The sequence below is a fragment of the Eschrichtius robustus genome, chromosome 15, assembly GCF_028021215.1.
Source record: "Eschrichtius robustus isolate mEscRob2 chromosome 15, mEscRob2.pri, whole genome shotgun sequence".
NCBI lineage: Eukaryota > Metazoa > Chordata > Mammalia > Artiodactyla > Eschrichtiidae > Eschrichtius > Eschrichtius robustus.
The window spans coordinates 31,805,279-31,822,369 of record NC_090838.1 but is presented as its reverse complement, the minus strand read 5'-3'; the positions used below and the strand labels follow the sequence as shown (position 1 = coordinate 31,822,369).

The 17,091-nt window shown below is 44.5% G+C and overlaps 1 protein-coding gene across 2 annotated transcripts in view; it reads right to left on the bottom strand.

The window, feature by feature from the left end:
- ARHGEF33 (Rho guanine nucleotide exchange factor 33) overlaps nucleotides 1-17,091 on the bottom strand; it is a 46,707-nt gene that overhangs the window by 9,380 nt on the left and 20,236 nt on the right. For both annotated transcript variants that reach the window (XM_068564068.1, XM_068564069.1), the window contains exons 8-14: nucleotides 16,843-16,972; nucleotides 11,086-11,218; nucleotides 9,478-9,561; nucleotides 8,288-8,371; nucleotides 6,565-6,713; nucleotides 5,341-5,505; nucleotides 2,054-2,852 (exon numbers count right to left, since the gene is read on the bottom strand). In XM_068564068.1, coding sequence (XP_068420169.1) covers nucleotides 2,054-2,852; nucleotides 5,341-5,505; nucleotides 6,565-6,713; nucleotides 8,288-8,371; nucleotides 9,478-9,561; nucleotides 11,086-11,218; nucleotides 16,843-16,972 — 1,544 coding nt within the window. The remainder of the gene's footprint in view (nucleotides 1-2,053; nucleotides 2,853-5,340; nucleotides 5,506-6,564; nucleotides 6,714-8,287; nucleotides 8,372-9,477; nucleotides 9,562-11,085; nucleotides 11,219-16,842; nucleotides 16,973-17,091) is intronic.

Genomic DNA, 17,091 nt, shown 5'->3' with positions numbered 1-17,091 from the left:
AACTTTGCACATCTCAGCAGGAAAGAGCTGATATCTTTAAAGATGGGGATTTGAAGAGTTAATCTTTTGCAGCTAAAACCCCATCTCGCTCTGATTAATGGTTTTTGTCTAGCAATTGTTGAGTTTCCAATTTTTCACGCATCAACTAGGGAAAAAAAGACATTTTTATGAACATGTGAAATAAAAGCATTCTTTGCAGCTTAGACTATACTAGTTATAAGGTTCTGTATGTATATCTCTGCCCATCCCAAGTCACTTTGAACTGGCACTATTATTTCCTTTCTACTTCCCTTGTTAATGAACTTTTAAACTTTGACACACACCTAACTTTGATTTGTCTCAGAAATTTTACCTAACAGAATTTTATAAAGTTCAGAGTTGAAAATCAGAGGCAGAAGGAAATCTGAGAATCCTGGGGAAACTCAGCAACCTTAGCTGGGCACGCTAAGGCGTTTCTGCCCTCTCAGGAAGCAGACGCAGACTTTGATTTCTGGAGTCCAGGTGGGCGGCAAGCTCCAAGGCTCTTCATGTTCCTCTGGCCTAATGTCCACCACTCCCACCTGGGACAATATTTACAAGGAAAAACTCACCCTGCCATTTTTGTAAAAGGCCCATGAGCCTTTTTTCATATTTCCCTACCCCACTCTTCACTTAGCCAACTTTTAAGCAGCTTTTACAATTGAATTCAGACGTTCAAACTATCTAGGAGACTTCTGACCATCATCACCTTAGGAGGGTTTAAATACCCTCCCATGTGCTTCCACCGTTTATTATAATTCCGTGTATACGCGTCTCCTTCCTGGGCTAAGCCAGTGGCCTTGGAAGGCAGAGACTGGATGCCATTTATTTCTGAACCCTGAGCACTTGACACAGAGACTGGTGCAAGGCAGGTGCTCAGTGTTTGCTGAAAAATGAATGAATGAAAGGAGTCAATGATCTTCGATCTCTTCCCACTCACTTCGAAATAGAAAACAGGTGGAATGCAGGGCCCTCATTCCTGGGAGAAACCCTTTCTCACCTAGGCAAAGGATCCCTAGTGCTGGATGCAAGGGATACGTCGTGCAGGTAAAGGCAGTCCTGGACTGTCATTTTCAAGATGTATCAATCAATACAGAGTTGCCCTGTAAACCCTAACCACCACTTCTAAAATGTTTAACAGGAAGGATGGGGGCACAGGTCAAAGCCACACTGTTACTCCGTTTAATCAGAAATTGCCTTTGTTCCAATCACGTGCAGAGAAATTATTTGCTCAGGAACTATTAGTCCTTTCATGGATGTGTATTTAAACACCTCTTTAAATCTCCCAAGGCTTGCAGACACCAAGGTTAGACATCAAAATACCAAACATCGATATAGAGGCCAAAGAAGGTGTTTGTGAGTCAATGCTTCCTTGACTATTTTGTGTTGTCCTCGTCCCACTGCAGTCTGCCAAGTAAGGTGACACGCTTTTCCAGGCAAAAGGAAAGCAAGCGGAAATGAATTTTGTAGTCAATTTTGCAGGGAGTCCTCAGAGCGAGAGGGCACCTTGCCTCCTCCCTAGCTACAAACAAGGGTGCAGGTCGGGGAGTACAGTAGGCTGGCACACAGGGCTCGATATTTTGAACGTGTAAACAAGGGGTGCGCCTAACAGGCAAAGGAAGAAACAGACAGGCCTGGGACTTGAGTGCAGTGCCCTGCAAGTGAAGTGCAGCTGGGAGGTGCCACAGCCTAAGCAGCAAGGCAGAGAACACCTCTAACTCTTTCACTTGGGGTGGGGGGAGGCGTTTTAAGCAGGTCTACTAGGAGTCCTAGTCTTTCGGTCGTCCTACATATATAGGTAAGGCATGCTCCTGTGTCCTGGCACTGCAGGATGGGCGCTAACGCTCTCCTCCGAGGGCCACTGATGGTCAAGCCTTTAACCCGGGCTCTCCCTCAACATCCTCGCCCAGCCCGGTCTCTGCGCCCCCGCCTGGCCAGCCTGCTTCCCCTCCACGCTAGGTGAGCCCAGACTGCACCCTGGAGATCTAAGCCCGGGTCTGCCAGCGCTGTGGGTTTGGGGTCGGTTTTACTTTACCCTCCTTACTTCCAAATAGGTCTGCTTTTCGCTTTGGGACCTCTGTTGGGGAAAGAAGGTTCTGGGCGCGCCGCGGGCGGAGGCGGCCGAGCCGTGCGGCTGCGCAGCGCGCTCGGCCTTGAGCGGCGCGCGGCCGCCGCTGCTGCTGCGCGTGCTGTAGAGGCGCGGGGCCACGCCCTCGGGGGGCGGCGCGCGCGGGAACTCCTTGAGCGAGCGGCTCAGCGGCTTGGCCTTGCCGTGCGCGTGCGCTGCCGCCTCCAGCTTGTAGGCGCTGCTGCTGCCAGCCGGAGACGTGGCGCTCTTGGGCAGGGGTTGCAGCGGGTGCTCGGGCCGCTCGGCCTCCACGGCGAAGCTGACGGGCCGCAGGAAGCAGATGTCCAGGCTGGACTCGGAAGAGGCAGGCGAGCAGTTCTCGAAGAGGGCCGGCGCCTGGAAGGGCTCCTCGTCGTAGGGCGCGGGCAGAGCGAAGATCTCGCCGCCGTACTCGAACTCGTCGTAGGCCGCGGGCACGTAGACGCGGGCGTCGGTCAGGAGCTCGGCCGGGGCGCGCATGGAGCGCTCCACGTTGCCCAGCTGCTCGGCCGGAGAGGGCTCGAAGTCCATCTCCGGGATGGCCTGCAGGGGCCCAGCGAGCGCCTTCACGTCCTGCTCGGCGGCACAGAACTGCCCCGGCGCCAGGAGGCTCTCAGGCCTCTCGTGCTTTCTGCTTTCTATCTCCCAGTCACTGGGCTTCCCGGGCTGCATGCTCTCCATCAAGCTTTGCTGTTGTTGGCTTTTCTTCAGTGGGGGCATCAAATGTCTTTAAAGGGGAAAGAGAATACAAAACAAGTGTGCTTACGGTTTGTTAGTGCACGCCTCTCACCGAGCAGCGCAAGGCCGGGACCGACGCACTGCCTGCCGGATACCGCTTAGGTGCAAACTGCCGACTCCCTCCTCTCCGTCCCTCCCAGCCGCCTACGTGTGTTACCTCCCAAGCGCCACAGGCTTCTCAGATTAAGGAGTCCCCACGAGCCCTGGTCCCCCAAGTGGGAGGGTGAAAATGACCATCCGTGAAGGGGATGCCGGAAGCACCCGTCTGAGCCCAGACGCACTGCGCAGAGGTGGCTGGTAGGCCAAGGATGCTCGTCATTCCCCATGTGCAATCTCCGACCCTTCCCACCACTTGTCAAGGCCCCAAGGCACCTCTTTTCTCTCTTCTCTCCCTTTCTTGCCCTAGCAGCCATGTAAAATCATGAAAACAACTTTTGTTCAACTCGTGGATCTTAATGCTTAAGAATTAATTCCCAGATGAAGTAAGTGCAGTACAATCTTGATAACCGTTGAATCTGAATGTTGGTGTGTGGGGTTTACTGTACATTTTACTTTTCTGTATGTTTGAAATTTTCATAATAAACTAAAAATTCCTTGGGGCTATAAAGCATACTATATAAGTCGTCTCAAACTTCCACCCAAAAAAACATTACCGAAATGAAAAGGCTGTCACTCTGAATATGCCGAATTTCATGGAAGGTTTTTTTGTTTAATCATGGATAAAGAATAATTAACATTGGATGCTTGGATAGAATACCCATCAGATTGGATGTGGTTTGCCAGTTCTGCTGGAATTAATTGCCAGACGGATGTGAGTGGACTACGATACACTGACCCAAACTGGTTGCGCTAGTTTATTTATTCATACTTAGTTCTACCACGAAAATGCATAAAGAATGCAGATGTAAATGCTAACACTGACTGTCTTTCTCTGGTGGTCTTAAGATGAAAATTAGGTCTCACATTTACAGAGGTGAAAAAAATAGTAAAATGAAATATTGACTTGAATTCTCTTTTAACTTGGAAGACTCTTGTTGGGTTTTTTTCTGGCTATGTTTCTAGCACAGAATGCAATGACAGCCATCTTCAGTCTGGATATAATCTCTAGGGATTTCTTTTTTGGGCTCTATTTGTCTCACTTCAAAGTAGAGAGTTTTATCACTGTTTTAAGAGCTGAAGTGATCCACAAACTAAAATTCCACTTCCTGTCTCCCACTCCCCACCCAGGAAAGGTATTTTTTTCTGTAAGGAGTTCTCTCCTTATAGGACTTCAAGGATTTTCTCTATAGTAAGAAACTCATCCTGGGCTCTATTTACAGAAAAGTGAATGTCTCATAGGTTTTCAGAATGATTATAAAATTTCTCCCTTCTGCCTCCACATTTGCACTTCCATCTCTCACTGACAAATGTTCTCAATTTTAAGAGATAAGGGCAGAAAGCAAACAGGATTTATTTTGTGTTATTGATCAGTTGCTCCTTCCCGTGACTGTAATTAGCATTCTGAAAACTGTAGGGATTAAACATTGAAGTAATCTCAGCTGCCTACCTCTCACTTCATTGTAGTTTTAGAAAAGATAAGTAGCTTCTTGCATGATTTCTATATTTTCCTTAAGATAATAAAACCCAAAGCAGAAATTATAGTCTAAGGAATTAGTTTCATGAGAATTGTCTATATTTGGTAAATTGGGAGTTTGGAATTTTGAGTTTTGGTTTCCCTTATTCTTCCAGAAGTCCTAGTTTCAAAGGTGGCCAAGTTGACATCCTTCAGAGGTAAAATGAGTTCCAGATATGTAAATAGCCTAATCCTTACCCTAAATATCATCACGAAGTTGGCTGAAAGAGAATCCAGCTTAGCGTGCGAGAGAGTTGTGTGCAGTGACTTTAATTAGACCGTCAAATCCATCCACTGCCCAGAACAGCTTTCAGAGAAGCTGTCATAAGTGAAGAACAGAGGTCATGAAGTCCCATTCTGAAGAAGCTTCTAGGAGAATTGGGAAGGGCTAAACAGCCTTCTTTCTGTGTCACCTCAGACGTATTTCTCATCCTCAGAGCCCAGACTTCCTCTGAACCCTGACTGGGAAACCTTTTTCTCCACTGCATCTTCTGTAGACATTAAGTGGGTTCCCACCTTTCTGAGGGGTTGTAAAATGCCTTCCTGTCATCTTACAGCACTCCCTTCCACTCTGTCATTGTCCAAACCCAGAGAGACTCATGCTGTAGGTGGAGGGTGGTTACGTGTGGTAAAATTGTTGGGAGTAACCTCCAGCCTCTAGACCTGCTCTTTAACATAAGTGCCGTCCTCTGGGATCCAAACTTTGGGTCGGCTGCTTGCCTGCCACATATGGGCCTGATGGGGCAAGAGGGAGGAAGGAGTCCTGTAGGCCATACTCCTAATACAGGCTGGCCTGCTACCCCACACAGACCACCTGGGAGGCGAGGGCATTGTCATTAACCTTTCCACAGCAACAGGTGCTTACGTGACAGCAGGGCCAGAACTGGGAGCGGAAGAGTAGGGTTGCAGCATCTCTTCTGAGTGGATCCCACTGTCACGGACAGCCTCGGGGCCTGCAGTGGGAGAAGCATCTTGCCCGGCATTTGCACACTGGGAAGCCAGCCCTTTGTACAGCTTCGCCATGGATGACCTAATGGAATGGAGGTAATGATTCTCAGGGTCTACGGTGGGAAATCAGCTCTCTGAATACACACATTATACCAAGAAAGGCAGACTATTTCTCAGACGAAGCTCAGCTGTGAAGTTCTCGGTCTCTCCAGGGCTCTCTACAAACCAGGTTGCTTACATAATAGAGTGCAAGCTGGATGCTGGGTAGGAGTAGGGATGCTGATTAATTGGCTGAATTGAGTTTGGGGGTCAGGGGAGTATGAGGAGAAGTCATGCACTAGAGGAGCCCTGGCTTGGGACATAGCATCTTTTACTGGTGTAAAGCACGCACAGAAATGATTCTGTCTTCCTCATCGGATTGGGATGAGGTTGAAAGAATTCCAGGTTATTAGGAAGCGTTGTTATGAGTTGCTTCTGCTTCCTCATAAGCCCAGATTTTCCTTAATCAGTCCTTCCTGTTTCCTCTTAGTGTGAAATCCTTTCAACCACCACCCCCTCCCTTATTTGTTTTATTTTTCTCCATATCACTTAAACCATTTCACTTATTTATTAACTGGCTACTCAGGTCTAGAAAGTAAGCTCTATGTGGCAAAGATTTTTGTCTGTTTTGTTCTTTGCAGTATATTCAGTTTGCTGAACAGTGCCTGATATACAATAAGTGCTCAGTAAATATTTCTTGAATTAATGAAAGAAATCACATTCTGGCCTTTAAACTGCAACTTTAAACCTGGCAAGTTTAGTGAAGCAACTATTTTTGAGGTGGTTAGCAACATGAGATAATAGAAGGTCTGCATAAGCGTTAGAGGAAAAGTGCTTATTTTTCTAAATTAATTTCCACCAGGTAGTAAGTACCTCCCTCCTGTAGCCAACCTGGCCGCCTCTCTTCCCTCCCCTGCTCTCTCTTCCCTCCCCTGCTCTCTCTTCCCTCCCCTGCTCTCTCTTCTCTTCCGCCTCCATCACTGCATTTCATCCGCTTTGCATTCAATGTGGTTACTTGTGACAGACACTCACATTGACCGTCTGTATCCCTGTTCTCAGAAACCTTTGATCAACCCTCTAGACTGCACCATCAGAACCTTACTTCTTGAGTTTCTTCCGTTTCTGAATAAGCAAATCCTCATTGCACTGAAACAGCAGGGTGTAGTGTGAGATAAATACTCGCAGGCGTTGAACACACACAAGAAGTAGGTAATAGTCAGGGTGTTCCTGCTCTGTGAACTTCAGGACGTTCTGGATGGAGGAAAAAAGGAAGCAGCATTGCATAGGTAGAATGAAAAGTTGTTTCGTCTCTTCTATACCTTGCCTTGATCTGTTGTGAGAGTTTGGTAGCCATTTAATCAAAATGATGCAAATGGCCAATTTAATTACAAACTGAAAAGTCAGACTTGCTGTTCTCTTTGTCTATCACACCAAGGGAAAATAATAGTCACTATTGCTCCTGTTCGAGTTGAATTTGAACATAATTCCATCTGAAAAATTAGAAGGATCTACTAATTAGATCTCTGAAGTAATGGAGCCATTCTAACAATTACTCTCTATAGGCAATGCCTTATAACCCAAAGGAGTCAGACCAATGGTGAGAAGGTCAGGCATCAAGGCTGGAAGTGAGGGGATGTTTATGATCAAGCCTGGCCTAGTGGCCCCTCCTGTTACATTGCCTGCTGTGCTATAGTGGAATGCGCATGCTGGTTGGATTTGGGAAAGCTAACAGTTATTGAGTGCTTCCTATTGCCAAGCAGTAAGTCCTTTACATTATTTTCTCATTTAATTTTTACCACAACCCAGTTAGATATATGCCATCGTTACTCCAATTAACAAATAAGGAAATCAAGGCACAGTGAAGTTAAATAATCTTCACTGGGTCACACATCTAATGAGTAGCAGAGTCAGGATTTGAACTCAAGTCAGACAGCAGAATCTGGGCTCTTATTTACTTAACTTACAACCTGCTTGCAAGACCTGGGTTTCAGGCCTATATTTTTTCACTGACCAGGTGTCTTAACTTGGGCAAGTTACTTCTTTGGGTCTCCATTTCCTTATCTAAAAAAATGTTACTAATGATACCTATTTCATGGGATTGTTGAAAAGATTAGATAATTACTGTGAGAGAACGATTTTAAGATCTAAAGCCACATACAACTGAAAGTCTTTTTAATATTAATACTGGGCTACTTCTACCTGAGACAAATCCCAAGCATTTCTGAGATGCTTTCACTGAATTACTTAAGAAGATCAGTCAGCAATTAAACCAGAACAGGTGGGTGGTGGGAAGAAGAGGGGCTGGCAGGGGTTTTGATGAGTGTCTTTCTGAACTCTACTGCCTCCAAGATGCTACAAACCCTGCGGGAAAATGGTGTGAAGAAGTCAGCTCATCAGCTTCTCCATGCTTCTCCTGTGACACAAGACATAAGCACAATGTATTGTAGACCCTTGGACGCAAGCCAAAAGAAAGTAGTAGACAGGGGTGCATTTAGATGGCTGTAGAACCACGGTGGAAGGGACTGAATAGGTATCCAGGGTCTGGCAGGGGCTGCCATAGAAAGATCCTGGATCAGCATAGGTGTGAATTGCTGGTCAATGAAGATAGAACTTCATTTTTGGCATCACAAGCCAAAAATTTTTAGAGAATGAGATTTTAGCTCATACCACGAGGTGGAGATGGGGTAATCATAACAATCTAAATCATTTAAACACTTCTTAGAAATATTAATGATTCCTTGACCCTTCACAGTGTCTTTCATTGGAAGCTAAAAACAACTATTTAGCATGAAAATCAGTTCAGTGGCTTGGCCAGCCATACCTACCTGCAGATGTATCAGATATTCGGGGATGCGCTGAACTATGTGAAAAAACAGTGTATAGATGTCAGACTTAATCTCTTCGTCACCCTGAATGAAAGAAAGTTGGAGTCAGTCTTCAGCGTCCCTCCAGCTCTGGCTGTCAAACCCCAGAGTCAGTTCCCCCAGAGTAAGAAGGGTTTACTCTCTTCTCTGAAGAGAATTTTCTTCATCTAGAGTGTCATGCAGCATTGATCTGTTCAGGGACATGCTCAAGGAGACAACTCTTCTCTAGCAGGGAGCATGTCATATACTTCTTTAGAATCCACCCAAGTTTCCCAACTACTCCCTCCTCTTCCCCACCCTCCAACACCATCTTAGCACAGTGGGCATTCAGTAAATTATATATGAGTTGACTAAATTCATTAAGGTTCTTCAGCCAGTAATCTTTACAGTGGCTTACGAATAGGCACTAAGGGTGGATGGGAGCCTCATGAGAATGGGGAAGGGAGTATGATTAGAAACTAGTCAGCTGGCCTGGCAGCAGGAAACATGCTGGACTTTTTCCATGTCCCTTCCCCTCCTTTCCCTTTCTCAAATATTTGCTGAGTGCTGACACGTGGTTGGTATTGTACTGGGTTGGGAGCAGTAGGGGGTTGAAGTAGAAAGTTAATAGAGCCTCTCACCTCTTGTGAAACTCGATTAACTCTTAGCTTTAGAGCTCCTGATATGGTTCTTTTCTATTGACCTAAAATAACTAGAATTGTCTTATATTTATATGTGCTTATTGAGCACCTAATATATCATTGCAGAAGCAATACTTAAAGCAACATGACTAAAGCCATTTTATAATCTTATAAACTGACAGATACAGGATAACATGAATTTAATATTCAGTTCTTATTGGCTGAGCCTGTAAAACCCAAAACCCCTCAAGGCTGCAAGCTGCAGTCTGAAGATCTCTGCTTAGCATAGCTGTTTACTTTGTCTGTATTTCCAGTGGAATGGAACAGAAGGTCAGTGAGGGACAGCAAAGACCAAAGCAATGGCACTGATCCTTGAGTGGGCTCCTTTAACCCCAGGGAGGAGTGTCAGTGGCTCTGTTCAAGCCATTCCCCAGCCTGGAGAGCAAGCTCAGAGCGCATGTGCTGTAGTTTCTGAACAGATGAGCAACGTCATATAGTTACACGTGTAACCAAAGGACAGTGCACGCATACCTCCTTCAGAACAACCACGTGAACCAAAGAGATGCATTCTGGCAGGTCCCTCAGGTAAGCAACATAATAATCCAAAAAATTATTCTTGAAAACAAGCAGAAAAAGGCATGGTAAGAACCTGGAGACAGGAATGATAGCAACTAATATGTTTACAGAGTCATGCATATTAAAAGGAGTACTTTGCAGAGATTATTTTAATCATTCATTTAATGTGTTTAGTAAAAATTTTTTTTTATTCACCTTAAAAAATCTTTTTGGTTTTAAGGAAAATATTCCTGTGGATTTGGAAAACAAAACTCAGTATCCCTGCTTTAATGAGAGAAAGTGAAGTGATAAACCAAAGCAGAGGGAAGGGGCCGTGTAAGTTGAAAAAATATTTTTAAAAGCTGTTCAATGATAAAAATGCATATTTTGTTTTTTAATTGCTTTCATTAATGATGAAATGCTTCAATCATCTACATCTAAATGAGGAACTTTGTCCAACTCACCTCATAGTTTCTAGACCAGGGATTCTCGACTTTTTCGACTAATTGCATATTCACCTATGGAATATCCCCTCAGGAAAACAGTTCTCACCTTTCAAAGTTATACTCCCATAGATATAACAATTTTCAGCTCAAGAAAGCATACTGAATACAAATGAGTAAAAGTGATATTAGAGGGATAGTATTACATCCACTCTATACAAGTAAATAATTTGTAAATTTTGTATTATTAATCACAGCTGAGAATCATCGATATACAGAGGTTAACTGCAGGCAAAATCTGGCTTGCAGACCAGTTTTAATTAGCCCACACAATATTTTTAAAATAAGAAAATTTCATACAAAATTCTGGATTTCCAGCTTCTCTTAAAATATCAGAAGTTCTGGTAACTCTAGTCCTTTTTTCCTGCATAACAATTGGATAAAGCTGAGTAGCTATTCTTTGTTGAAAGCATATGTGCTCCACTTAAGCTCACTTCCCAGCAGTCCACATTGTTTTACATTCAGCTCACTTCTACTCACTAATGTCATTGTCTGGCCCTATAGGCATTTGAGTTTGCAACTTGTGGCCTAAGTCATACTTTCTTTGAAGAACATTATAAAGATTTCAAACCTTAGCATCCTTTCTCCAGGGAAGTGAAAACAAAAAACATTCCAGACAAATAGCTGCCCATCACATTTAAAAAAATCTCTAGGAAATGAAATTGTGCGTGAAAGTATATACATATATACAAACTCTCATTTATGTTATATGTATGGATGGATATATATGCGCATGTATATATACTTATACACAAATACACACACGTACATACACACACATACACGTGCATATTCAATGGGGGCAGTTATAGTACAGTGGAAAGTGATGATCTGGAAGTTAAAAGACTTGGGTTCTAGCCACAGATCTACAAATATCTAGATAGCTGGGTGATTTCAGCCAAGGCTTTTAGTTTCTCTGAACTCTATTTCACAATCTGTAGAATGAGGAGGTTAGACTAGATCTCAGGAGTTCCTCTAACTCTGAAATTCACTGATTCTAGATTCTCTATTAAGAGAAACAGACGAGGGAGACACAGACGCATACAATTCAAGTTTATAAAGGATTAAGAAAAAAACTTACCTCATCATTTGTTAACTTAAGGAATAAATCTCCAAGGACCCCTTGGCGTGGCCACTTCAAGACCCTTTCCTGCAGAGCATGAAGCAAATCCAGGTGCTGCTGGACAAGGTACCGTAAAGAGCCAGGGAAGAGGCTTGGAACAGAATAGACACACAAACCAGGTGTAGAGAAGAAAAGGCTCTACAAGAATATATGCAGCAGGTCCCATTTTCCCAGCCATTCAAAATATGTTGAGTCACAGGTCTGCCTTTAGTATTCAAAACAAAGTCTGTCATCGTCAACCTCACAGCAGATATCCTCAGACTATAGACAGACCCCTTTACTGATGGCTCCTATACGAATGTATTGAACTAGTAAAGGGCACATCACTCGAATGGCCTTTTTAAAGCTTAACTGGCACACTCTTATTTATGTGACAGCGGAAATTTTAAGGGAAATCTTTTTCAACATTTTAAAGTTATTCCCACTTGATGTGCAAATTGTCTATTCTAATTAATGATGCACATGAGGACATTAAGGTGGCACTGGGTCATTCTTAGCTACTGGGTAGGAGACTGTACTTAGGTAAGGAGGAATTTTGTTTAAAGCTGGCAACTGAAAGCTCAGGGGATGAGGGCATAAAAGTGTTCCTTTTCCCCTTTCCTTCAGTTTCTAAGAAGAATCTGGGCAAGGATGGAGTCTTGCCGGGGGAGGCTACAAACTAGGCCTGCCCTGCTACTCCCAGGAGTTTTGCTGAGCCCCCTTCCTGCTCTCACATCCCCCCAGCCATCTCAGTGTGCCTCATTTTTTTCAGAGGAAATGAAGGAAAGAAGAGAGAAGTCAGAGGAGGGTGGGGTGGAGAGGAGAGACAGAAAGAGAATCATAGGAGGAAGAAGAAGGGGGATTGGATGGAGAAGGGAGGTGAGCAGAGGCCTGTAGGAGTGAGGAAGGAAGAAACAGAAAGAGTGAAGTCTTACTGGGCTACAGCAAGGATTTCGGCTCCAGCTTGGTAACTCAGGGAAATGGAAAATAGGTTACCCTGTGCTTTTAAGACCACAAGGTTTTTGGGGGGGTTTGTTGGTTGGTTGGTTGGTTGGTTTTTTTGTTTGTTTTTTCTCTTAGGTAAGAAGTAGATTTATTAATATCCTTTGCAAAGAGGTTGCAGAAAAATGGGGCGCAAGAGAATGGTCATGTCCCAGGTCTCGGGCGGGCCCCCGGGACAGGCTGCCAGGTAAGGGTCCTTGGCTTCGCGCAGCAAAGGATTCAAGGGCTAGCCATAGTAACGTGAAAGCAGAGATACACATTCCATAGGCAGAATGCAGTCTGTCCCAAAAGGGGACAGCGGCCAAGACCACAAGTTTAACAAAGATGAAAGTGATGGCCTGCTTGTTGCTGAGAACCAAACTTATTTGGATATTTCCCCAGGGTCTACCGAGAGTAAATTAGTGGACAGTTGGGGTGCTTTGCCAACCGCAAACAAGCAGACCTTTGTTGAGAACAGAAGGAAGGACGCCAGTTTGAAAGGAGGTGTTTTCAACCCATCTCCAGGCAAAGAAGACTCCCCCGTGGTCTTAGCTCAGAGAGGACACACAAATGCCGGAATGGGATACCCAGCCTCCTGTGAAAAGATACAAGGATTCCTTCCACCCCCATCTGACCGTCCCCTGTGCCTCCACACACGCAGACCAGCTGATCCGTAAGCGTGGGAGGAGAGGCCTGTGCTAGGCTGGTGCAGTGGGCTCAGAAGATCTAAGTAATCCCTGCCCAGACCAAAGGGAATTTGGAGGAGTGGCTGGGAGACAGTCTTGACTGGGAGAAGACCATAAAGCTGATGGAGGAAAGCACAACTGATCAAACTGAAAGAGTGAAACACTGCACCAGCAAAAGATCTAGATGTGAAAGATTTCTCCCCACCCAGAGGCTGACAGTGACTTTGTGAAAGATCTCTCCCCACCCAGAGGCTGACAGTGACTTTGGGTAATATTCCTGGTGTGACACTGAGAGATGCTAGGGCACCGTGGTGAGATAGGACTTTGTGATGGGTTGTCACTGTAGGTTATATAATATGTCTTGGGTTATCTCTTTTCTTTTTCTCTCCTTCCTTCCTTTCCTGTCCTGTCCTGTCCTTTCTGTTTCTTTCCTTTCTAGAAAGCTGCCTTCTGCTACACTGTGACCAGCGTACTTGCAGAGTTGACAGCTGGTAACTTGGTTGGAGTCCAGATGTCTCCTGGACTGTCCACTGGGCTAACAGAGTAAGGTTTCAGGATGAGGGTCAGAAAAGGCTAAGGCTCCCATCAAGCATCATGGAAGCATGTAAGTTACGTGAAGAGCAATGGTTTACAGTGGGTTCTGTACCAAATATGGAAAACAGGCTTTAAAATAATTTGTTTTAATTTAATAAGGTTAATATTTGAAATCAGGGAAGGGTGTGGACGAGGTAAGCCAGGAAGTGGAGAGCAGAGGGAGAAAGAAGCAAGAAGCATAGACACACTTAATCTATTTCACTATTTTGCCTGGAGCCAGACCTGACTCCCAGAAGCAAGTTTTTCATTAAGACAGAAGTATTACGTGCTCAACTTATTTTCTATTCCTTACCAGGGGTGAGATTATGGCAACATGAGTAGTTTATTCTTTCTGAAGCCTTCAAAGTAATTTCGACTCCCGCAATACAGTACTCAAGCAACGAGAAAAATAAACTACAAGCAATCAATGAAAATCCAGTTATAGTTTCAAATTAATAACTTAGCTCTTAAGTCAAGACAGCTCCTGAGCTTCGGCGGCAAGGTGAGGCATCGATAATTAAAATATGTGCCACCTGGTGGTGATCCGAAGCATACAGCTCGCTGAGTTCTTGGTAGGTGTGGCCCTGGAGCTTAGCTTTTAAGGCTAACTGGCAATCCTGTGGAGCTGACTTTGCCCCTCCTGATAGGGGTTCAGACAGGACTGTTTGAGCCTGAGGTTGTGGCTCTGTGTGAGTGAATCATACCGGAAAAAGCCAAGAACTCCAACATCTGTGATCCTCCTACAAATGGACAACAGCCTGCACGTTCCCCTCAGGCTTCAGCTGGCAGCCTTTGCCCCTGCAGCGTCAGGCCCGTCCAGCCAGGGGCAGGGCTGGCTTGAAACAGCCTGAGGAGACTCCTGAGTGCTTCATGTTTTTCTGCGGAAAACCTGAAGTTTTATTTTATAGGCTTGAGAAGACGTGGCAACCTCAGGTTTGAGTGTCAGGTATGTAGTTGTGGCGGGTGTTGTTTTCACCCCCAGGTGACTTTTCAGTGAGGGTAGAAGATGCAGAAGGCTTGCCGTTTGTGATGGGAAAAATAGTAAATGTTAATAAATTAATTTTCATCTTTGCACGGGAGGAAAAATGCCAGTAGGGAAGAGGAATAATCTCATTCTGTTTTGTATTTCCTTCAGCTGGTCTGTTTAAATAAAGTACACCTGGAGGCTTCAGAAAGCTTAAAAAAAAAAAGACACACAGTAAAGGAGGAGGATGAAGGTCTAACCCCAGGTAGGAGAAGGGCAACATTGCAAACCTCAGAACCAGAGATTAGCACTAAGAATACTGAGTTGAAGCTTTTCTCTTCTTGGGCTATGAAAACAAAAAAGAGGTTGCTTAGCAGATAACTAACATGAATAGCATTATCATGGATATGAGAAATAGCCATTGTCTTACTTTCATTGAGGATGGCATGATAGTTTTAATTTTTTTTAATGTTAGGATTTTGGGGAAAGGCCCACTTCTTCCTCAGTAATGGGTCATGAGAAGTAGAAGTGAGGGCAAGTAGAAAAGAGCTTCCGTGAGCTAAGAACATATCCCTACCTGACAAGTCAGCTGAGGTCTGAAGTGAGAACTCATGGGCGGTTAAGAGAGAAGCATAAGTTGTGAAATAGGAAGAGACAAAGTCGGCTTCTGTCTGAGGCACTTGGCATATTGCTGTTAGTCAAGGTGGTATCTTTGCAATCACATGGTCCATAGGGAAGCAGTGTGATGTTGAAAGAGCAGAAGACACAGGGTCAGACAGGCCCGGGCTTGAGTTCTGGCACCTGTTGGTTTTGTGGCTTTAAACCTCTCTGGACCTGAGTTTCTTCATCTATAAGGTAGGATTCACAGGGTTCTTGTGAAGATTTCATGAAGTTAATATAAATGAAGTGCCAAGCATGGGGCCTGGTTACTGTATTCCAGAGCAAACAATCCTCTCTTTCTCTCTCCTTGCTCCATCCCCACATTTTCAGAGACTAGAAAGAGATACTGCTGGCTTAGAATCTTAGATGTGGAGGCAAAGCCCATCAAAAGGTGTACTGGGTTTTAGATTGGTTTTAATGTGAACTGAGCAAGTCTTTGGCAACAGCAAGGTAGCTAGAGGCCGGAGAGACGTCTCGGAGGGCTGAAGGGGCAATCTGGGAGGGTAGGACAAGCTCGATTGGAGTGAAGGAGGGGGAATCAAGTGGCCAGAAGGGAAAGGAAGGACCGGCAAGAATCTAGGTGGCCTCTGAGAGAAAGTAAAACCCAATCCAGAGCCTCTCTTGTTCACAGCTTTAAGTGTCACATTACCCTTTCTGCTCCTTGCTGCTTTCTGTTTTGTTTGCTTCATAATTCTTTTTTTTTTAACAATGAATATTCCTTTTTTTTTTTTTAGAAATACATTCCTTTTTATTTATTTATTTTTTATATTTTGGCCACACCGTGTGGCATGCGGGATCTTAGTTCCCCAACTAGGGATCGAATCCGCGCCCCCTGCACTGGAAGCACGGAGTCTTAACCACTAGACCGCCAGGGAAGTCCCAGTGAAACAATTCTTGAAAATAGTTAAGCCACTGGTGGATTTGTCAGGGAATATTTTCTTACCTCAATCACCCAGAGAGGGGGAGCATTGCGTTTTGGTGACTGGGTGTACTGCTGGCAGCTGCAAAGCCAAGTAAGATTGGGGGTGGGGGGGGGTGATAAGAATCAGGAAAACATAGGGCTTCCCAGGGTTTATGAGCCACCAGTGTATATTACCCGACAGAATGCTTAAAGTCGCCATGCTGTATTTGTCTCCAGTAGTCTATCATCCAGACTTTTCATTTATTTGGATTGGCCTTTTCCTCAGTTGATCTGGATTATTACATCTTTATGACATTAGTCTTTTCCCACCAAATCATAGTTTCTCTTTCCTGCTTTCTCTCAACAGAGAGGCAAGCAGAGCAAATCTGAAGTTTGGAAACAGATATAGATGGAGGAGTGTTGTACCCTTGGGGCTAGCAAGCTGTTGTAACACATCACAGGCCCTCTGGAAGCACTGCGCCACAACACAGGTGCACACACACACGACTCACACATCATCCAGGATCACGTGAACAAATAATGAAAAAGGTCCAAGTTCATAGCTATATCAGCCCTGTATCATTTATCTAATGGCCACTTCAGACCTCCATTGCATCCATTCCCTGTACTTTCATGAGAAGTGATTCCAGGGGGTCTTCCAGGATCCCAGTGGAACAGGCAGATGGCAACAGACAGGAATGCCTCCCTCACTGTAGCATTTTTTCCTCTTTTAGGTTCTTAACAGACAGGCCAGGGACACCGGAAGCCCCAGAGACTACACTCATTTTCTTATCTGCTCAGAATCTAAATTTGAGACTTGCCAAGGGTTACCTGCTGTCACTGATATTCTCTTTTCAAAGACTATTTCTGGAACTCTTTACAGGTCCCAGAATTCCCAAAGTGGAAACAATAAACAACTTACCTTAAATTTTAATCAATCTGAAAAGCAAAGGCAATGAATACATGGATACCTTCTCTCTTTGGAATTCCTCTTTCCATCTGACCCCTGGAATGTTGCCTTGATCTTCAGGATCAGAGAGATGTTAATGACATATTTTCTTTCCGATTCAAGCAGTTCCAAAGCCACAGTCTGTCTTTTAGCTTTAAAAACAAACCAAGGAGGGAATTTTAGTTAACCACTCTTCCCTGAAACCCCATTAAATGTTAGAAAGCAATAAAGAGATATTGAAAGCAATATAAAGAGAAACCAACAAGTTTTT